General features: G+C 49.2%; 2 protein-coding genes across 16 annotated transcripts; both read left to right on the top strand.

The window, feature by feature from the left end:
* The first annotated feature begins 4,043 nt into the window (after positions 1 to 4,043).
* On the top strand, positions 4,044 to 6,940 carry RPL8 (ribosomal protein L8). Its single transcript, XM_040261451.1, has 6 exons — positions 4,044 to 4,378; positions 4,602 to 4,748; positions 4,831 to 4,972; positions 5,189 to 5,407; positions 6,409 to 6,524; positions 6,746 to 6,940. Exons 2-6 carry the CDS (start codon positions 4,611 to 4,613, stop codon positions 6,902 to 6,904), a joined length of 774 nt encoding a protein of 257 aa, XP_040117385.1. The 5' UTR covers positions 4,044 to 4,378; positions 4,602 to 4,610; the 3' UTR covers positions 6,905 to 6,940.
* A 2,616-nt stretch (positions 6,941 to 9,556) lies between these two features.
* Positions 9,557 to 19,107, top strand: ZNF34 (zinc finger protein 34). Of its 15 annotated transcripts, XM_040261446.1 has the most exons (8): positions 9,557 to 9,661; positions 10,269 to 10,381; positions 14,030 to 14,077; positions 14,335 to 14,471; positions 14,781 to 14,907; positions 15,108 to 15,219; positions 15,300 to 15,410; positions 17,288 to 19,107. In XM_040261446.1, the coding sequence occupies exons 7-8, from the start codon at positions 15,374 to 15,376 to the stop codon at positions 18,649 to 18,651; spliced, it is 1,401 nt and encodes a 466-aa protein (XP_040117380.1). In that variant the 5' UTR covers positions 9,557 to 9,661; positions 10,269 to 10,381; positions 14,030 to 14,077; positions 14,335 to 14,471; positions 14,781 to 14,907; positions 15,108 to 15,219; positions 15,300 to 15,373; the 3' UTR covers positions 18,652 to 19,107. The 15 variants fall into 15 exon arrangements, with proteins under 15 accessions (XP_040117380.1, XP_040117381.1, XP_040117378.1 ...); XM_040261447.1 differs by lacking the exon at positions 14,030 to 14,077; XM_040261444.1 differs by lacking the exon at positions 14,030 to 14,077 and having other exon boundaries at positions 14,243 to 14,471.
* Positions 19,108 to 21,938: the final 2,831 nt, after the last annotated feature.

Raw genomic sequence — 21,938 nt, 5'->3', positions numbered from 1 at the left:
AGTGAAGAGGAACTAAAAAGCTTCTTGATGAAAGTGAAAGAGGAGAGCAAAAAAGTTGGCTTAAAGCTCAACATTCAGAAAACGAAGATCATGGCATCCGGTCCCATCACTTCATGGGAAATAGATGGGGAAACAGTGTCAGACTTTATTTTTTTGGGCTCCAAAATCACTGCAGATGGTGATTGCAGCCGTGAAATTAAAAGACACTTACTCCTTGGAAAAAAGTTATGACCAACCTAGATAGTATATTCAAAAGCATCATCTTTTAGGATTTGAAATAGCTCAACTGGAATTCCATCACCTCTACTAGCTTTGTTCATAGTGACCCTTCCTAAGGCCCACTTAACTTTGCACTCCAGGATGTCTGGCTTTAGGTGAGTGATCACTCCATCATGGTTATCTGGGTCATGAAGATCTTTTTTTTGTATAGTTCTGTGTATTCTTGCCACCTCTTCTTAATATGTTCTGCTTCTGTTAGGTCCATACCATTTCTATCCTTTATTGTGTCCATCTTTGCATGAAATGTTCCCTTCGTTTCTCTAATTTACTTGATGAGATCTCTAATCTTTCCGATTCTATTGTTTTCCTCTGTTTCTTTGCCTTGACTACTTAGGAAGGCTTTCTTATCTCTCCTGGTGTTTGGGGTCTTTGTTTACATTTGGCCAATTGTTTTGTTTCTTTCTTCACATCTGACTGGTCCTTGGACCCTCCCCAATATGTATGCACAACTTTTTTCTAAGGTGAATCCCAAGGCAGAGGCCTGTAGGTGCATGTCCACACTTGTAATGGGGTGGGGCTCCCTTGCTTTTCGACCCCCATGAAGCCTTCTTGTGCAAGTGCAGACAGAGAAGTCTTCCTTAACCTCAGGAGTGGTCATCTCATTGCTTTAACAGAGCTCAGTTTTTGCCACTAGCTTTGTCCTTGAAGTGTCAGGGTGAGAACAAAGCTTGAATTTTACTCCTGTTGACAAACACCAGGTGACCAGCCCAGGGGCCCATCTCCTAACCCTAACCCTAATACCACCAAAAGTGAAAGTGAAAGTCATGCAGTCATGTCCGACTCTTTATAACGCCATGGACTATACAGTCCATGGAGTTCTCCAGGCCAGAATACTGGTATGGGTAGCCTTTCCCTTCTCCAGGGGATCTTTCCATCCCAGGGATTGAACCCAGGTCTCCCGCATTACAGGTGGATTTTTTACCAGCTGAGCCACAAGGGAAGCCCAATACCGCTAAACTGCATTACTTATAAATGACTAAGATGGCAAATATTATGTGTGTTTTACCATGCTTTTAAAAGTTGGAAAAAAAGGGCTAAAAATGCACTTTGTTTGGAAAAAGGGTACCTCTTTAAGTACATTCTTAGCTTATTAGTGAGAAGACCACATTTTGCAAGTACTTCAGAGATTTGCTAATAGGCAGTGGCACCCCACTCTGGCCTGGAAAATCCCATGGACGGAGGAGCCTGGTGGGCTGCAGTCCATGGGGTTGCTAAGAGTCGACACAACTGAGCAACTTCACTTTCACTTTAATATATTTATATATATATATATTTGGCTTGGTCAGGTCTTAGTTGCAGTATGTGGAATCTAGTTTCCTGACCTGGGATCGAATGCAGGCCCCTGCATTGGGTGCAGACAGTTTTAGCCATTGGATCATCAGGGAAGTCATTAATATTTTTTCAAAATCAGAAGAAAATCCCCATTATGCTTATGTTAATGAGCAGGAATTAACTCAAAGTGAAAGTATAAAGGCTCTATTGTGTGTGTTTGCTGGACAACTCCAGAATATTCAGTTTTTCTGTAGAAAAACAAATTAGGAGAGCGGATGAGACAGTTTCCAGATATACAACACAGAGCACGTGGGCAGAACACAGGAAATGGTGGAGTGAACAGAAGAGCTATTTGTCCACGGAAAGGGACAAGTAAGTTAAGAAGGCCCCATACACAACCCCTAATGTCCAAGAGGCCCCCAAATGCAGATAAAGTCACAGCGGCTGGCCTGACCTGCAATGTGGGACCAGATGATCACTGAGTGGTGTGTGTGTGTGTGTTGCGGGGGGCGGGGGGGTGGGCTCTGCTGTGGGGTTGCAGGAGCTCTGAAGCCAGAGGGCCCCACTGCCTGACAGCTCAGAGGCAACGGCCTGTCTGCACCCCAGGCCAGCATTCATTGCTGTAGGTGGGTCTTTCAGAGAATGTTTTTAATTTTTCTTCTAATATTTATTATTTATTTGGCTGCACTGGGTCTTAGTTGTGGCATGCAGGCTCTTCCATCTTCCTTGGGGCATGTGGGCTCTTTAGTTGTGCCATGTGAACTCCTAGTTCCGAGACCAGGGATTGAACCCTGCCCCCTGCAGTGGATGTGTAGAGTCCTATCCACTGGACCAGGGAAGTCCCCCATGCACACTTAAAAAAAAAAAAAAAATTTTTAGAAGTAGAATACACAAAAAGGAGATAAAAACACCTTCAGCATGCAGTGCAACCCTTGTCAACAAGCTGATCCTGCCCAGGACCTTGAAGGTTCCCTGTGCTCCCCCTGGTCACTCTCTCAGGCCACCTCTCCTGTCTGTGCCTGAGCTTGGCCCCTCTAACTTCTACAGCCCGGTGATTTTTGTAGGCTTACTTTATATTCTTCGTGCATATTCACTCATCTAACCCTCACAATGATCTTATGATTGGTAGTATTATTGTTCCCATGAAAGACAGCAGGAGTATAGGGTTCTGTTTGCCAGAGACGCTAGTGTGGGGAGCATAGCTGAAAAAGACAGTAGAGGGGCATGGTTACTCGAATTTATTCCAAATTACTCATGTGTGTAGGTGTGAGAAGAAAAGAACAACTTTTAAAGGAAATGGACCTCAGTGGTATTAGAGGGCACCCCGGCTGACCAGTGTGAGCAAAGGCGCTGTGTGGGGAGTGCCTCGTCTGGGGACAGAAGCAGTTGGGCCCCTCCTGAAGATCTGAGAACCTCATGCCCAGGGAGGCTGTCCTCACCACCCTGAATGACCTGGATCCGCAGAGACCTGGCTGTACGTCAGGCTCAGCTGCCTCATGTGGAAGCCGATATTCAGACCAGTGAGGGGAGCTGAGGCACAGATCTCAGACTGTGGGAGGTTCGCCAGCCAGTACTGCCATCTCTGCATAGATGCACCAAGCATGAGGCAAGGGTGTGCACCTTCCAAGCCCCACCATCAGCTGCCCTTCATTGAGTCTACACATGTGCCTCAAGGTGGGCCTTAGGGAAGAGTCCACATGAGCACCACCCCTGGAACAGCAGGTCTCAGGCTTCCCTGGGCCCATGGCCCCCAGTCGGGGCTCACAGCCAGCAGACACGCCCTGGCTCCTGGGCTTGCACTGCTACCCCTGTCGTACCGACTGTGGTGAGAGCCTGGACACAAGCCTGGAGGGGGCTTGGTCAGCCTTATTCTGGCTGCATCCACAGCTTGGGAAGCCAGTTTAGGGTCAAAGGGAGAGTGGAGGGCCGTGTGTCCCGCCCCGCCCCTCCCCCATACTCCATCCCAGGGACCCCACAGCACACAAGTCCAAGCACTGTCCCCACCTCCATCCCTCTGACCTTCTCGTCCTCGAGGCCTTTGAGGAGCTGACCCCCAAACCCCTCAACCTGCCCCAAGGAGATCCAGGTGCCCCTCAGCTCTGGCCCTGCTGTGGGAAGTGCTGCCCCCTGGTGGGCTCTCCTTGACAAGCCCAGCCGGTTGCCTCTTCCTTGTCCTCATGCACAGTCCTCTCTGTTCCCTCGTGGCTTAAGAACGTGGCCACATGGCCACTTCCTTCCCGCTCCTGTCATCTTCCGATGTCTCCCTGGCATCCACCCCTGCGAGGCCACACTGGAGCAAAAACACCACCCGGGAGTCCCGAGCGCAAGCCCCTCTGCTCTGTGAGACCCCTGCCCTCCCTCTTTCCCTACCTCGCCGGCTCTCCCCCTTCAGGCCTAACCTGCCCACCCAGGGTCTTGATCACTAAACTCTCCCCGTCTGCGCCTACTCTGTTATCATTCAGGTGTTCCACCTCCTCTTCTGCTAACTCCAGGGACCTTCTCTGGAAGGACTCCTTCCACTTCTCCAGGAGACCCCTGCCGAGTAAGGCTACCTAATCTGCGGCCCCTCTGCTAGAGAGCAGCCTCGCCGCTAGACCCGCGGGTCTTAAGTGCAGCGCAGGCCAGTCTAACTCAGTGCGCTTGCGCAGAGGGCCGGGAGCGCGGAAGGGGCTACGGGCGACCGCCGTAGAACGACAAGTCCCGGCGTGCATTGCGGCGGTGGCGGCGGCGGCCCTTGACCGGAAGGTAGAGGGCTCTCGGCTCCACCCCGGAAGATAAGGCGGCTCTCTAGGGCCGTGTCTCCTCTTTCGGCCGCGCTCTGCAGCAGGTAGGACGTGTTGGTGCCATCCGGGGCCATCCGACGCCCCCCGTTGTCCTAGGCTCCGCTAGGGACCCTAGCTGACTATGGAAAAAGCGCCGGGGCGCACGGCTGGGGCTGGGGACGCGGAGGATCCTGAGGGTGGGAGGGAGGAGCTGAGGGAGCGGGGCCCCTGAAACCCGGTGATGGGGATGCCAGGGCCGGACGGCCGCTGACAGTGAGCTGCCTTCAGACCGCCGCCATGGGCCGCGTGATCCGTGGGCAGAGGAAGGGCGCCGGCTCCGTGTTCCGCGCACATGTGAAGCACAGAAAAGGCGCCGCGCGCCTGCGCGCCGTGGATTTCGCCGAGCGACACGGATATATCAAGGGCATCGTGAAGGTTCGGGGCGTGGGCCGGGACGGGTGGGGGCGCGGGGCGCCCAGCGGGACCCGCAAGCCGCTCACGCTGCCTCGACCCGCAGGACATCATCCACGACCCGGGCCGCGGAGCGCCCCTTGCCAAAGTGGTTTTCCGGGATCCGTACCGTTTTAAGAAGCGAACAGAGCTGTTCATCGCTGCTGAGGGTATCCACACCGGCCAGTTTGTGTACTGCGGCAAAAAGGGTGAGCTCCGCGCCGAGGTGAAAGGTCTTGATGGGGAGGGACTTGCGGTGCCTGACGGTTTACAGCTTGGGTCGAGGGAGGAACGTTGAGGCTGCAGTCTTCATTTGGGGACACCTGCTTGGCCAGGCGTCCCAGTGAGTGCCCGGAGAGTTGTAGGAGGAGGCTGGCCTTGGTTTTGGCAAGCAGTGGCGAGGACATACCACTTTTCTCTTGCAGCTCAGCTTAACATCGGCAACGTGCTCCCGGTGGGCACCATGCCTGAGGGCACCATCGTGTGTTGTCTGGAGGAGAAGCCTGGTGACCGAGGCAAGCTGGCAAGAGCCTCCGGAAACTATGCCACAGTCATCTCCCACAACCCTGAGACAAAGAAGACTCGAGTGAAGCTGCCTTCGGGCTCCAAAAAGGTCATCTCCTCTGCCAACAGAGCTGTGGTCGGTGAGTGGAAGGCAGCGGTTGTATGCTGTGGGTCTCCTGTGGACTGGTCAGGAATTCAGCTGCCTGCTTCACTCAGGGGGCTTTTTAAGCTTGAGCACAATATGTGGTCTAATTCGGGGTACTTGTTAAGTGAGTGCAAGTAGTTCCTGTTTAACTCCTGGTTGGGTGTTGAATGAGTGGGTTCAACATGCTGGACTCTAAAGTAAAGGCAGGCTTAGCTGCACTCTGGGATAACGTAGGTTTAGGTGATCCTTGCTTTTGTGGGCCACCTGGTTAAAGCCACACAGTGTGTTGAAATGCATGTACTCAAGTTTGTTGGCTGTTTGAGAACATCTTTGAATCCGTGTGGCAAATCCAGTCCTGCCTGGGGGAGGCTCTTGAGGGTGTGCTCACAGAATAAACAAAACAATGGCAGAGAAGTGGTGGGCCAGGTCAGCTGTCCTCTTTGGGGTGGGGAGGAGCCTAGTGGCAGACCCTGCAAAGGGGAGGACTTCTAAAAAGCCGTTGCTCAAGGTAGGCATTCCAGACGATGTGAGTAAAGCCCTGGTTTAGCTACCTTGCAACTGAAGAAACTGTCAACCAACAGGCTGTGTGTGTTAGTCGCTTAGTTGTGTCTGACTCTTTGCGATGCCATGGACTGTAGCTTGCCAGGCTCTTCTGTCCATGGAATTCTCCAGGCAAGAATAGTGGAGTGGGTTGCCATTCCCTTTTCCAGGGCTTCTCCCAACCCAGGAATTGAACTCAGGTATCCTGCGTTGCAGACAGATTCTTTACTGTCTGAGTCACTAGGGAAGCCCTAACTGACAGGCTGTAGCAGGATTTACTGCTTGGTGATGGTTTCCAGGCATTTTTGAGGCTCTTGGGATCATGTGATCCTGAACGACACATGGTGGTGGGGCACTGACAAGGACACACCAGGGGATGCTCTGCCTGATGGGAGTGTCCCCCAGCGCTGGGTGGGGTGGGTGATACATCTCCCTGAGTCTCCTGGTCTCCAACAGGTGTGGTGGCTGGAGGTGGCCGCATTGACAAGCCCATTCTGAAGGCTGGCCGTGCCTACCACAAGTATAAGGCAAAGAGGAACTGCTGGCCACGGGTGCGGGGTGTGGCCATGAACGTAAGTAGCCCAGAAGTGGACAGTGGGGTCAGTATTCAGTGTATGAGGCCTGTAAGACTGGGTGGACAAGTTCCTTCCTGGAGTGTCTCCTCTTTATGGTGGGGGATCTGTGGTGTGAGGTAGGTTTGTAAGTGCAGGCTGGTTGATTGCGCCGGTTCCCAAGCCCTCCTGAGGTAGATCAGGGTCAGCCCCACCTCACCGTCACCTCCTTCTTTGTGCAGCCTGTCGAGCATCCCTTCGGAGGTGGCAACCACCAGCACATCGGCAAACCCTCTACTATCCGCAGAGATGCCCCTGCTGGCCGGAAAGTGGGTCTCATTGCTGCCCGCCGGACTGGGCGTCTCCGGGGAACCAAGACTGTGCAGGAGAAGGAGAACTAGGGCCGTGGCTCAATAAAGCTTGTTTCTTTTCACAACTGAGCTGTGTGTTTCTGTGGTTTCAGAGGGAAGGGTCCCCTCTCTGAGGAGTGCCCTGTGCACCAGGGAACAGTGGAGGCTCAGGGGGTTGAGGCTGCTGGGTTGCTTCACACCTTGCCTCTTGTAAATCACACCCGCCACCCACCCTCCCAACACATACAGCAGAGAATCCCACTCATTAGGAATGTAACCTCCATGTCTCCTGTTCATTACCTTCAACTTGTCTTGAGGCTCTCGGTGCTATTGGGTGTGAGTGGCGCCCCTGGTGCCACAGGCTGAGGGCCGGGGTGTTCTGTCCTGCAGTGGAAGGACCAGACTGACTTCTCCACAGACGGGCTTCCTTTTTGGCGGTAGCTCACCTGCACCTTGTCTGGAACTTAAATGATAGACTGGTCAAAGCTGACAGGGCCATGCTGGCTTGGGCACCAATGTGGATTGGGGCCCAAAACAGGACCCCGTGACAGGACCATGTGCTTCCACAGGCCAGCTAGAGTGCCCTGCCCCTGGTGGATCTGCTAGTGAGCTGATGTGAAAGCAAGAGCTTCAAGCCACTGTGGGTAACTGACCACAGGAGTGAATGGTAAGCAGACAGTAAGGGGTAAGGTAATGTTAAGGGGACAGTAAGGGTGGGTGGTGGGTGGCTGGCTGAGGAAGGATCCCCCTCTGTAGCCTGGGTGGAGGGCACTGGCAGCCACCTTCCTAAGTGGTGCACAGCAGCTGGTCACCTTGGTTGTCTTGGGATGCTGTGCGGCAGGGTCCCTCCTCGGTGACAGGGTGTCACTGGTTCCAGGTGGCTCCATGTTCTCATGGTCCATGCCTGTTGCTAGTGTGAACTTCAGTTTTGGTCTTGCCTATCTGGGGCCCCACCTGCCCTCAGCCACCCACACCTAGACAGTGACCCTTTGTTGCTGAGAGCTCTGTCATGAGAGGACTGTAAACTTCTTCCTGGAGAAAAGGGCACTGGACATGTTTGCCAGGACATAACTTGCTTTACTGGGTAAAGCCTGGGGCTTTGTCCAGGGGGCTGGCCAATAGGGAGGGTTTGCTCCAAGAGCATTAAGGCCCCATTTACAGGCATTGATGCTGGGGGCAGAGGTTTAAAACAAGGGCTACTCTGACCAGTGTGTGTGTGAGTCACTCATTCATGTGTGAATCTTCGCAACCCCATGGACTCTAGCCCCCCAGGCTCCTCTGTCCATGGGATTTTCCAGGCAAGAATATGGGAGTGGGTTGCCATTCCCTTCTCCAGGGGATCTTCCCAACCCAGGGATGAAACCCGCTTTGCAGGCAGATTCTTTACTGTTTGAGCCACCAGGGAAGCATTTTCATTTTCTGAGTGATCACATGGTCCTGAAGAAGGGTGTACTTTTCTTTCAGTTCAGTCGCTCAGTTGTGTCTGACTCTTTGCGACCCCATGAACCGCAGCACACCAGGCCTCCCTGTCCATCACCAACTCCGAGTCCACTCAAACCCATGTCCATTGAGTCAGTGATGCCATCCAACCATCTTATCCTCTGTCATCCCCTTCTCCTCCTGCCCTCAACTTTTCCAGCATCAGGGTCTTTTCAAATGAATCAGCTCTTCGCATCAGGTGGCCAAAGTACTGGAGTTTCAGCTTCAACATCTGTCCTTCCAATGAACACCCAGGACTGATCTTTAGGATGGACTGGTTGGATCTCCTTGCAGTCCAAGGGACTCTCAAGAGTCTTCTCCAACACCACAGTTCAAAAGCATCGATTCTTCGGCACTCAGCTTTCTTTATAGTCCAACTCTCTCATCCATACGTGACCACTGGAAAAACCATAGCCTTGACTAGATGGACCTTTGTTGACAAAGTGATGTCTCTGTTTTTTAATATTCTGTCTATGTTGGTCATAACTCTCCTTCCAAGGAGTAAGCGTCTTTTAATTTCATGGCTTCAGTCAATCTGCAGTGATTTTGGAGCCCAGAAAAATAAAGTCAGTCACTGTTTCCACTGTTTCTCCATCTATTTCCCATGAAGTGATGGGACTGGATGCCATGATCTTAGTTTTCTGAATGTTGAGCTTTAAGCCAACTTTTCCACTCTCCTCTTCCACTTTCATCAAGAGGCCCTTTAGTTCTTCTTCACATTCTGCCTTTAGCTGTAAAGAAAAGTTGTAGTGCCTTGAGTGGCTGTCTAGGGAGAGTGTCACTGCAAAGAATTTTTGGAATCTTGAGCACCAAAAGCCTCCGCCTAGCCTTCGTTGCAAAGCGTCGGGTTGTGAGTCCAGACTGCCAACTGGTGGCAGCCTTTGGAGCCAAGGCTTAGCTTTTATGTTCCTCTAGAAGGCGATGGCACCCCACTCCAGTACTCTTGCCTGGAAAGTCCCATGGACGGAGGAGCCTGGTAGGCTGCAGGCCATGGGGTCGCGGAGAGTCGGACACGACTGAGCGACTTCACTTTCACGCATTGGAGAGGGAAATGGCAACCCACTCCAGTGTTCTTGCCTGGAGAATCCCAGGGACGGGGAAGCCTTGTGGGCTGCCGTCTCTGGGGTCGCAGAGAGTCTGACACAACTGAAGCGACTTAGCAGCCGACAGCCGACCACCGAGACGCGGAGTCCTGTTCCCAGAGCGACCGGAAGGCGCCTCCTGCCAGTATCTCGGAGGAAGGATTGTCACTTCCGGTCAGGTTTAGGTCTTCAGGGCCTAGGCAGCAGGCGGGGCCTGGTCCGTCAGCCGCTGTTGGGCGGCACTGAGGTGAGGGTGGGCGGTTGGGGGCGGGGGCGGGGGCGGGGGCGGCCGCGGGGCGCCCGGGACGCGGGGTGGGGACGTTCCCTCGACTCCAAATCTCCCGCCGAGGGTCCCACCCGAAGGCCTCGAGTCCCACGGGTCCCTCCCGGCTGGGGTTGTTCCTCGCCGGGCCCCTCTACCGCGGTGGAGCCTCCGTCACCGGCCCCAAGCCCGTCCTGGTCTCTCCACCTGCCTTCCCTTCTTAATCGCCCCAAGGGGCTGCTTCCGCTGAGTGAGGTGCTGCCGGTAACCAAGCGCTGCGCGCGCCGGCCTCTCCCTACCGTGGCCCTTCACCTCCGCCCCCTGACTCGGGGGCCTCCAGCTGGCCCCCCGCGCAAGCTCCTGTCACCTCCCGCAGCAGCCCCTCCCCATTCCCCTGCGGGCCCCGCCCCCCGCACGTTTCTCCCTCCTCTCCTGTTTCTGCTTCCGACGCTCTGAGACCTTTCTGCCCGCAGCCAGGTTTCTGTTTCTCTTCTCAGAGGCTTTTATTCAAGGTTTGGAACCTTTTTATTTGCCCCATAGGTTTCTGTTTTTAATATGTCGCTTTAAAAAAATACTTTTTGCTTGTACACAGATATGCAGGAACATCCTTGTGAGTCTTTGGTGCATTAGCAAGAATTTCTAAAGGGCACGTACCTTCAATTTGGTTTCCTGTCCCAGGGCTTCGAAGAGTTTCAGCTCTGCCAGGTAGGGCCAGGTGGGTTTCCAGAGTGACTAGCAGACTGTCTGCAGGACTCTGGGAGTCCCTGTTTCTCAGGCCTTCGTGTGTTCAGTCTCCCAGTCGTGTCCCGACTCTTTGTGACCCTATGGACTATAGCCCACCCAGACTCTTCTGTCCATGGGATTTTCCAGGCAAGAATACTAGAGTGGGTTGCCATTTCCTTCTCCAGGGGATCTTCCCCACCCAAGGGTCAAACCCGCATCCCCCGAGTCTGCTGCATTGCAGGCAGATTCTTTTCCACTGAGCCATGGGGAGAAAAGCCCAGCGGTAGATATTGTGAAGCATTTTCTATATTTTCCCTTATTTGTGGTGATGAGAAGTCTTGTTCTAATTTGCGTTTTCCTAATTTTTAATTACACTGAAAATCTTCAGATGTTTATTGGAGAGTTTGATTTCTTTATCTGATTTACTAGGTTTCATCCTGTGCTTACTTTGTGTGTGTTGAATGGCCTTATTTTTTATTTTTAAATAATTATTATTTTTGGCAGCATCGAGTCTTCGTTGTGGCATGCATGATCTCCGTTGAGACCAGCCGGCTTCTTTTTAGTTGAAGCGAGTGCTCGGTGGTTGAGGTGCTTGGCCTCAGTTGGGCAGCGAATGTGGGCAGAATTGAACCCAGGCCCTGGGCAGTGAAAGCACAGAGTCCTAACCACTGGACCACCAGGGAATTCTGGTTTAAATATTGATTTTTGTTTGTTTCTTTTTGTATTTTTTTTCTTTTTGTATTTTTAAATATATCCTATGTATATCTTTTATTGTTGCTGCTGTTTAGTTGCTTAGTCGTTTCCACCTCTTTGCGACCTGGTAGACTGTAGCCCATGAGGCTTCTCTGTCCATGGGATTTACCAGGCAAGAATACTGGAGTGGGTAGCCATGTCCTTCTCCAGGGGATATTCCTGACCTGAATCAAACCTGCTATATCCTGCACTGACAGGCAGGTTCTTTACTGCAGAGCCACCTGGGAAGCCCATAACTTTTATTAAGTATGTTTGAAAATATCTTCTCTCATCATGCCATTTGCTTTTAATTTTGTGGTGTCTCATACAGAAGTTTTTTTTGATAGAGTAAAATTCAGCAATTTTTTCTGTTTGGATAGTGTATTTTCCATATTATTTTCTTATTCCAGCCATAAACATTTTTAAGAAACAGGCCTTCAACCTGTCTGAGATACATTTTTGTGTGCCCTGGAAGGCAGGATCTAATTTTATTTGCCTCTGGAAAATCAGTTGTGCCAGTCCCATTTATTGAATGGTGCATTGCTGTTAACATTGCAAGTGTGTCGTAGTATATGCATGGAGCTTATATAGGAGAGTTGAGCATTTTTGGATTTTGATACCCAGTTGAGGATGATCCTGGAATCAGTTCCCTATGGACAGTTAGGGACTGTATTTCACTTTTATGACCACAGCCCTATGATAAGACTTGCTCTCTGGTAGGGCATGGCTCTGCCTGAGTTCTTCTTTGGCATTTCCTTGGTTAATCTTAGGTCCTGACTCATGATAGTTAGTCATTGTGCTCAGATATCATGATATATTCTGTGTTTTTTTTTTTTGGCTGCACTGGGTCTTCCTTGCTGCTTGGACTTTCTCTAGTTGCGGTGTATAGTCTTCTCCTTGCAGTGGCTTCTCGTTGTGGAGCCTGGGCTCTAGGGCTTTGTGGGCTCAGTAATTGCAGCTCTTGGGGTATAGACTGAGCAGGCTCAGTAGTTGTGACACATGGGATCAGTTGCCCCTTGGCATGTGGGATCTTCCCAGGCTAGGGATTGAACCCATGTCTCCTGCAGGTGGATTCCTAATGACTGGATCACCAGGAAAGTCCTATTGCAATTTTGATTGTATAGAATTAATAGATTCATTTGGGGAAAATTGACATTTTTATATTGAGTCCTCCTGTTTATGAACACTGTCTACTTCTCCATAGGTGTTTTTTTTTTTTTTCAGTGTCCTTCAGTAAAGTTTTTTCATAAACATGTAGTTTTTGTAGGTGTTGTGAAAGCTGTTTTTTTGATTGCTGATTACTAGTATACAGGAGTGATATTAACTAGCCTGTTGATCTTCTATATGGCAGTCCTGTTGAACTTTATCATCCCAACACTTGGCTAATACTCTTGCATTCTTTATGTAGATGGTCTTATCATTCTCAAATAATGATGATTTTGTCTATTCTCTTCCAATCTTTATGGCTTTTGTTTCTTTTCTTTTCTGGTCAAGCGATAGCATTCGGGATCTCAGTTCTCCGACCCAAGATTGGACCCGTGCTCCCTAACCACTGAACTGTGGCATCTGCTTCTTTTTCTGTGACTTAATGCATTGACTGGGGTCTTTGGTGCATTGTTACAGCAGCGGAGTGAGGAGTCAAGCATCCCTATCTTGTCACTGACCAATGCAGACACTTCTGTTGTGTTACCTTAGGGTTGCTACCAACCAGACTTGAGTGCTGGGACTGCCAGGGGCTAGGCTTGCACTCTGAAAACCACTGCTGTATGTGTGATATGTAAAATTGTGTTCCCCTTTTTGTTCTTTAAAATACTGTGTCCTTTTCCATCTCTTCCCCTTCCCCACATTGGACTTGCCAGATGTTATTAGCATTTTCAAAGAACCAAGGTTGAGATTATTTTCTGTTTCTTTAAATCATGTTTATTTTCTTCATCTTCTTTCCTTGAGTTGCTTTCTTATTCTGTGTCTGGTTTCTTGTTTAATGCTTAGATTATTCTTTTAATCCCTTTGTTAAAATAAATGTGTTAAGTATGCCCATTTTTCCTCAGGTAAGCTTTATTTCCATTTTCCCTTCAGTCTCTGTTCTTATGTTTTTCTTGAAGGGTACTTCTAAAAAATTAATCAGATAGTAGAACCACAATATGAATGTTTGCCAGTCTTTGGAATTTTTTTGAAACTTTCTTTTTTTGCTTGGTATGTGGTATTTCTTATAATATTGAGTGTACATTTTGAAAAAAAATGTGTATGTATTCTCTATGCTTTAAGTAGGTATTCTCTGCTTGATCCACTCTCTTCTGAGGAAAGTCTGTTAAGATCTCTCATTGCAGGGGAGGGTTTGTATGTTTCTTACTGGCACTGCACTTAGCTCTGACTATCTATACTTTGAGGATTTGTTGGTAGACATATGTGTTTATAATTACAGCTTTTTGATGGATTTTTCCTATTATTAACATGCAGTGTCTGCTTTTGTTCCTAATAATGATTATTGGTTTGAATTTTGTTTTGATTGGTATAAATATTGCTAAACCACATGCAGCAATGCATATTAAGTTTGCAAATAGTGTGCCAAAGGGAGGAAGCCAGCACAGAATGTAGAAGGCATAGCTAGTCTGATGGAGTCCCCAGGGCCCTGGTCTGTGCTGGTGAGAGGAGGGTAGCAGCTCTCCCTTGGGAGGTTGGGAAGCAGGCAGAGCCTGCAGCTGCCGGAGGGCTGATGGCTGGTTCTGTGGGCTGAGCCCCTTGACCAGTGTGGTCAGGATTTGTTGACTTTCCTGAATAAATGTTTTATTCCAATGAAGAGCTTTAAAAATACAGAGAAGGTAAATATAGCTATTGTAGCTTTATTTTAATTACTGTTTCTCTGGTCTGCCTTATGTTTAGCCTTTCTGTGTATTTTAGGTTATATAGGTGCACTTTGTGTATCTTCTTGGGGAGTTTTTCCAGTAGGTGAGTTTAATTCTTTTGCTTCAGTTACCCATCCATTGGACTTCTGCTCATTTTGTGTCTTTTGGCTCCTAATCTTTGTCTTTGTTCTTCGCCTTCTGTTGAATTTTTTTAACTTCCCTTTCCTTCTCAGCCCTTAATGTGTTATCTTTATTCTTTCATATAAAGTGAATGACTCTCCATTTTCCACCTGAACGAGACAACTCTGTGCCTGGGAGGAGGTAGGGGCAGATGATCTGAAATGTTGCACGTGTCTGCAGGGAGCAGAGTCTGCCTGGGAGGCCGAGTGCTGAGGCCAACTGCGGGAGGGGCCAAGCAGTGACTGGCTCCTGCATCCATCCCAGGAAGCCCAGGGTACCAGGGGATGGCAGCTTTGCATCTGTGTGCCCTTCCTCAGGTGAGCATCTATCCTCCCTGTGAGGCGGGAGGTCTTTTCCCAGGGCTTCCCTGTCTGCTCAGCCTTAGCAACTGTCAGGCTTCTCTGGTGTGGATGCTGCGGGGTGCTGAGCAGAGGAAGAGGGACCTTGGAGTTGCCTAGCCTCCCTGAATGGGTTGGCTCAGCAGCCAAAGGATCAGGGCCCACGCCTCCCTCCACTACTCCAGGCCACACATGGGGGGTCAGGCCTGTAGTCACCTCTGTGCTACTTCTCTAGCCCAGGGCCCAGCCTGAGTCATTCCTGGGCCTCAGCAGCTCCTGTTGTTACAGGCTGAAGTGACCTTCGAGGACGTGGCCGTGTTCCTTTCGCAGGAGGAGTGGGGCCTTCTGGGCCCTGCTCAGAAGGGCCTCTACAGGGAAGTCATGCTGGAGACTTACAGGAACCTGGTATCGCTGGGTGAGGCCCCTCGCTGGGATGCAACCCAAGGAACAGCCCTGGGGGCTGAGGGCTGAGCAGGGGCTGGGCTGGGGGCCTCAACCCCTGAGTTCAGAGACGTATTACTGACTCTGGTCCCAGGCAGGCCTGGTCTGCACAGCAGAGGGCCCCCGGTGGGGCTTGGTTAGGCGGCCCCAGATGAGACTGCCTCCCTTCCCCAGGCCCAAGCAGATGCGCCTCCTGATGGAGAGAGCCCTTGTGCTCAGATCTTCAACTGCATGCCCACGCCCACCCCTCCAGGGAGTATCCAGTCTACCTGTCACCCCCGCATGTGTATGTCCCCTCCCTTGGCAGTCCCGGGTGAGCCCGCACTGTGTCCGTGGCACCCACCCCAGGCCCCGTCTCCTTCCCAGGAGCTGGACTTGCAGGTCCCAAGCCGGAGGTGATTGTACATTTGGAGCGAGGGGATGAGCTGTGGGTCCTGGACATGCATGGGGCAGAGCAACCAAGCGTCGATGGCTCAGGTGCGTGGGGGGCTGCCACCCTAACTCACCTGCTGAACAAGCATGTGTGGAGGCCCACAGAATGTGGTACCAAACTGACTCATGGGTTTGGAGGAAGATGGTCAGTACAGCAGCCCTGGGAGCGGCCTCTGCCAAAACCTGGGTGCTCTTTGTTTTAATTGAAATATAGTTGATTTACAGCATTCTGTTAGTTTCAGGGGTACAATTTAGTGATTCAGTATTTTTACAGATTATATGCCTTTTAAAATTATTACAAAATAATGGCTGTTTCCCCCATGTGGTACAGTATCTTTGTGGTTTAAGTTATGGGGTAATTCTTGAACTGAATCTTGTAGAAGGATGAGAGGGGGCTGTGTTGATGGAGGAGAAGAGGGGAGGACACTTGGGCATGCCCTGAGGGACCCCGTGGAGCCCTGCCCTCCAGAGTCCTGCCTTCCAAGGAGCATCAGGTGGTCAGACGGGGCCACAGGGAAGAACATCACTTCATCACTCTCCTCTAAGTTAACCTACTGGATGCTTATAGACTTCTACAGGAGAGGGAGGGGGTACACATCACCCTGGATTTCAGCACCAAGATACAGATGTGTGCCGGTGTGTGCCTGCTGTCCCTTTTCCAGTGGAGTCTAGTCCACAGCCACACACAGACATCACTTCCTAGCAGGAATGCAGTGATCTGTGTGCATTGCTGGGTTGCTGATTTTTCACTGAACGTATTTCTGTTTCTGTGTCCCTGTGCTCACTGGAGGTACTTGGGAAGGGTGTTCTTTAGACTCACTCCTGCGGATGACCTGAGGGTGTTGTCCTGCAGGTGTCTTCCTAGTGTCCCTGGAAGGAACTGTTGGCTCAAAGGACTTGAATTTCTCTTTTGTAAATTTGTTTCTTCAGATATAAATACTTACAGAAATGACATAATTCCTATTTACAGCTCAGTGAATTTGTACAGTCTACCCACCAGATCAAAATAGGGAACATTCCTAGTTCCCTGGGAGACCACAGAGCCTCCTCTGTCATCTTCCATAGCTCCCCTGGGCCTTCTCTCTGACTCCTGCAGGGCAGGGCTGCCATGTTGTATGGTTTGTTTGGTCTCATCACCATTTGCTATTCTGTCATGAACATACCGCAGAGTATTTTCCACTATACTTCTGCAGGGCATTTGGTTGTCCCCACCTTGGGCCTGTTGTGTGTGTGTGTGTGTGTGTGTGTGTGTCTTGGCTCACAGAACAAGTTTCTGATGAGCATGTTCCTGCACATGGAGTCACTGTGTGTCTTGTCAGGGAAGGAAGGGTGGAGACAAGGCCTCAGATGAGGGCATCCTCTGTGGCGTCTGGAGTGTAAGTGCTGGTGGCTCATGGGTGGTCTCTCAGGTCCCTGGGGAGAGCCCTGAGAATGGATGTGGCCTGTGTGCTTGTCACCTAATCCTCAGTTAGCACAAGCTGTGCTCTCTGCGCTCCTGGGGAGGCAGCCGGTTTCCCACCACGAATGTTGGGGTGGATCAGCTGCTGTCAGGTAGCCGTACACTTGTTCAGCTTTCACTTCTTCATCAGATATTCTTAGTGTCCTCTGGGGCCCCTCCTTGCTCTGGTTTCGGTGATGCTGTGAAGCTTCCATCTTCCGTCCTTTTAGGACGAGGACGGGTATCCTGCAGTCCCACCCAGCGGGCTCTGTGTTCAGGAAAGTTTGGGTATTGAGAGTTGGGCAGATACTTGCACTGCCCTGTGATTGCAGCCCTGAGCAAGGCTTTTAGCCTCTGACTGCCAGGCTCTCGCGTCTGCATTGGAGATGGTGGAGCTGGTAGTCCACAGGTGGTTGGCAGCATCTTTTACCTTCCTTTCAGAGTCAGAACAGGTGACCTCGAGGTGTTCTGTTTGTTGTTTCAGCTCATGGGACCAGGACTGAGAACCAGGAGGTCACTTCAGGCAAAATGCTGTTTGGGAGAGAACTGGACCCACTCATGGGGAGTGTTCTCCAGGGACCTGAGCCAGGAGAAGCCCATGAGCATGTCAGGGAGCCAGAGGGGTGCCTGGACAGGCCTGGGGAGCAGAGAGGCCCCAGGCTAGTCACACTGGTCAATGAGGAGTGTGGCCTGGAGTCTGGAGGAAACCTCAGGTCGGGGTCAAGGCCTATTCCTGATCAAAGATCTCACAAATGTGATATATGTGAACAGAGTTTTGAACAGAGATCATACCTTAATAACCATAAACGTGTACACAGGTGCAAAAAAACAAATATAGTTCACGATTCAGGGGAAATTTTCCCTGCGAATTTAGTTGTTAAAGAAGATCAGAAAATTCCTGTTGGGAAAAGATTGCATTATTGTGGTTGTTGTGGGAAGGCCTTCAGGTACAGCGCTAACCTTGTCAAGCACCAGCGACTGCACAGTGAAGAAAAACCCTACAAGTGTGAAGAGTGCGGGAAGGCCTTCCACCAGAGCTGTGAACTCATCAGTCACCGGAGGATGCACTCTGGAGAGATCCCCTACCGTTGCGATGAGTGCGGGAAGACATTCAACCAGAGGCCCAACCTCATGAAGCATCAGAGGATCCACACGGGGGAGAAGCCCTACAAGTGCAGCGAGTGCGGGAAGCACTTCAGTGCCTACTCCTCCCTCATTTACCACCAGAGGATCCACACGGGGGAGAAGCCTTACAAGTGCAGTGACTGCGGGAAGGCCTTCAGTGACGGCTCAATCCTCATCCGGCACCGTCGGACCCATACTGGAGAGAAGCCGTACGAGTGCAAAGAGTGTGGCAAAGGCTTTACCCAGAGCTCCAATCTGATCCAGCATCAAAGAATTCACACTGGGGAAAAACCCTATAAATGTAATGAATGTGAGAAAGCCTTCATCCAAAAAACCAAGCTTGTTGAACATCAGAGAAGCCACACCGGAGAGAAGCCCTATGAGTGTAATGACTGTGGCAAAGTCTTCAGCCAGAGCACCCACCTCATCCAGCACCAGAGGATCCACACGGGAGAGAAGCCCTACAAGTGCAGTGAGTGTGGGAAGGCTTTCCACAACAGTTCCAGACTCATCCACCATCAGAGATCACACCACGGAGAGAAGCCATATAAGTGTGCTGATTGCAAGAAGGCCTTCAGCCAGGGCACGTACCTCCTGCAGCACCGGAGGATCCACACTGGGGAGAAGCCTTACACGTGTGGCGAGTGTGGCAAGGCCTTCCGGCACAGCTCCAACATGTCCCAGCACCAGAGGATTCACCTCCGGGAAGACTTCTCCCTGTGACATTCGGGAGGCCCAAGGTCTGTGGCGTGCTTCCCCCACGTGACCACCCTCTCTTTATTTACTGTCCACATGGTGTCACAGGCACTTCTAATTTTAAAAAACCTCTTTTCTTAAAAGCAGTGCATGTTCATTTTAGAGAGATTGAGTGGAAAAAGGTAAGCAAAAGGGAGAAGCCCTGTGGCCTACCCTTAGAAACAGAACTCACTACTATTGCGATCAGCGTAGGTTGTGTCCAGACACTCAGATAGCAGCCACAAGAGAAGTACTGTGGAACTTGTGAATGCAGTTCCTGTTTCCTCAGTCCTGGAAAAATCATACTGGAGAGTTCTACGTGTTGATGTGGTTTTACACCTTGTAAATTTTAAAACAGCATGTTGTTCATAGTTTCCTATGTCATTTAATAGATTTGATACTGCCTTTTTTATTGTGGTAATAACATTGTGTGTTAGCCACTCAGTTGTGTCCGATTCTTTGTGACCCCATGGGTTGTAGCCCATCAGGCTCCTCTGTCTATAGGATTCTCCAGGCAAGAATACTGGAGTGGGTTGCCATTTCCTTCTCCAGTAAAAACATTACATTTACCATTTTAACCATTTTTTTTAAACTTTATTTTACTTTACAATACTGTATTGGTTTTGCCATACATCAACATGAATCCACGACGGGTGTACACGTGTTCCCAATCCTGAACCCCCCTCCCACTTCCCTCCTCATACCATCTCTCTGGGTCATCCCAGTGCACCAGCCCCAAGCATCCTGTATCCTGAATCGAACCTAGACTGGCGATTCATTTCTTATATGATATTATACGTTTCAATGCCATTCTGCCAAATCATCCCACCCTCTCCCTCTCCCAGAGTCCAAAAGACTGTTCTATACATCTGCGTCTCTTTTGCAGTCTCGCATACAGGGTTATCGTTACCCTCTTTCTAAATTCCATATATATGTGTTAGTATACTGTATTGATGTTTTTCTTTCTGGCTTACTTCACTCTGTATAATTGGCTCCAGTTTCATCCACCTCATTAGAACTGATTCAAATGTATTCTTTTTTAATGGCTGAGTAATACTCCATTGTGTATATGTACCATTGCTTTCTTATCCATTCATCTGCTGATGGACATCTAGGTTGCTTCCATGTCCTGGCTGTTATAAACAGTGCTGCGATGAACATTGGGGTACATGTGTCTCTTTCAATTCTGGTTTCCTTGGTGTGTATGCCCAGCAGTGGGATTGCTGGGTCATAAGGCAGTTCTATTTCCAGTTTTTTAAGGAATCTCCACACTGTTCTTCATAGTGGCTGTACTAGTTTGCATTCCCACCAACAGTGTAAGAGGGTTCCCTTTTCTCCACACCCTCTCCAGCCTTTATTGCTTGTAGACTTTTGGATCGCAGCCATTCTGACTGGTGTGAAATGGTACCTCATTGTGGTTTTGATTTGCATTTCTCAATGAGTGATGTTGAGCATCTTTTCATGTGTTTGTTACCCATCTGTATGTCTTCTCTGGAGAAATGTCTATTTAGTTCTTTGGCCCATTTTTTGATTGGGTCGTTTATTTTTCTGGAGTTGAGCTGCAGGAGTTGCTTGTATCATTTTAACCGTTTTTAAGTGTACAACTCAGTGGTATTAGATACATTCACAGTGTTGTATGACCATCAGCAAATCTGTTTCCAAAACTTTTCTATTACAGACAGAAACTCTGCACTCTTCCCCTTTTCCTTATTCTCTCTCTTAAGAATTTGCTTACTCTGAAGTACCTCGTGTAAGTGAGGTCACACATTTGCCTTTGTGTCCTGGCTCATTTCACTTAACGTAAGGTCTCTTCATAGCTGAAGCGTACTCCATTGTTTTCAGACACCATGTTTTGTTCACCCATTATCATCTGTTGATGGGTTACGGGTGTTTCTGCTTGTTGGCTTTGTGTATAATGCTGCTGCGAACATTGGTGTGCAAATCTGTGCTTGTACTTTCCATCCTTCCAATACTTTGGGGGTATAATCCTAGGAATAAAGTTGATGGATCATATGGTAATTCTTTTAAGCTTTTGAAGAATGACCACACTTTCCCACAATGGCAGTGTCATTTTATATCCCCACTGTCAGTTCATGAAGGTTCCAGTTTCTCTATGTCTTCCTCAATACTTGTTTTCCATTGTTTTGATAATTGTCATACTGATGAGTGTGAAGTGGTATCTCATTTGCTTTTGGTTTGCATTTCCCTGATGACTAATGATATTGAGCATCTTTTCATGCACTTATTGACCTTTTATTTCTATGTCTTCTTTGCCAGAATTGTCTATTTAGACCCTTTGCCCATTTTTGAATTGGGCTGTTTCTTTTTGTCTTTGAGGTGTAGGAGTTCTTTATGTATTTTGAAGGGTAGTCTTTAATTTTCCCTTTTAAAACTTACATTGTTTCAGGTGTACAACATGGTGATTCAGTTATACACATACACATATTATTTTTGAAATAATTTTCCATCAGAGGTTACACAAGATGTTGACTATAGTTCCCTATGCTATACAGTAAACCTTTTTGCATGTCTATTTTTAAATTAGAAATCTAGCTTTCTATTCATATTAAAGGGATAATCTTTATCAGATTAATAATACTTGCAAATATTTTCTCATTCTATGAGTTTTCTGTCTACTCTGTTGATAGTGTCCTTTCATTCACAAGTTTCTAATGTTTATGAAGTTCAACTTATCTAGGGCATCTCTGGTGGCTCAGTTGTAAAGAATCTGCCTGTCAGTGGAGGAGACGGGTTCAATCCCTGATCCGGGAAGATGCCCACATGCCCCGGAGCAACCAAGCCTGTGTGCCACTCTGAGCTTGTGCTCTGGAGCTCACTCGCCCTAGAGGCCCTGCTGTTCGACAAGAGAAGTAATAAGAGACGCCTGCACATAGCAGCTCACTGCAACTAGAGAAAAAGCCCGTACAGCAGGGAAGAGCCAGCACAGCCAAAACAAAAACAAAAACTCACCTGTTTTTTCTCTTGTGGCCTGTGCTTAGGGTGTCATATTCAGGAAATCATTATTAAATCCAGTATTATGAAGATGTGCCCCTATCTTTTCTTCAAAGAGATTTATAGTTTTAGGTCTTATGGTTTGTCTTTGATCTGTTTTGAACTAATTTTTTATATATCTTGACAGGTAAGGGTCCAACTTTATAATCTTTGTGTGTGGATATAGTTTTCTCTATAACATTTCTTGAAAAGCTTTTTTTTCCCCACCCACAGAATGGTGTGTTAGCTCAGGCTGCCATAACAAAATATCACAGACCAGGTGA

The sequence above is a fragment of the Oryx dammah genome, unplaced genomic scaffold, assembly GCF_014754425.2.
Source record: "Oryx dammah isolate SB20612 unplaced genomic scaffold, SCBI_Odam_1.1 HiC_scaffold_19, whole genome shotgun sequence".
NCBI classification, from domain to species: Eukaryota; Metazoa; Chordata; class Mammalia; order Artiodactyla; family Bovidae; genus Oryx; species Oryx dammah.
Note: the sequence above shows the minus strand (reverse complement) of the source record. Positions and strands in the feature narration are given on the sequence as shown.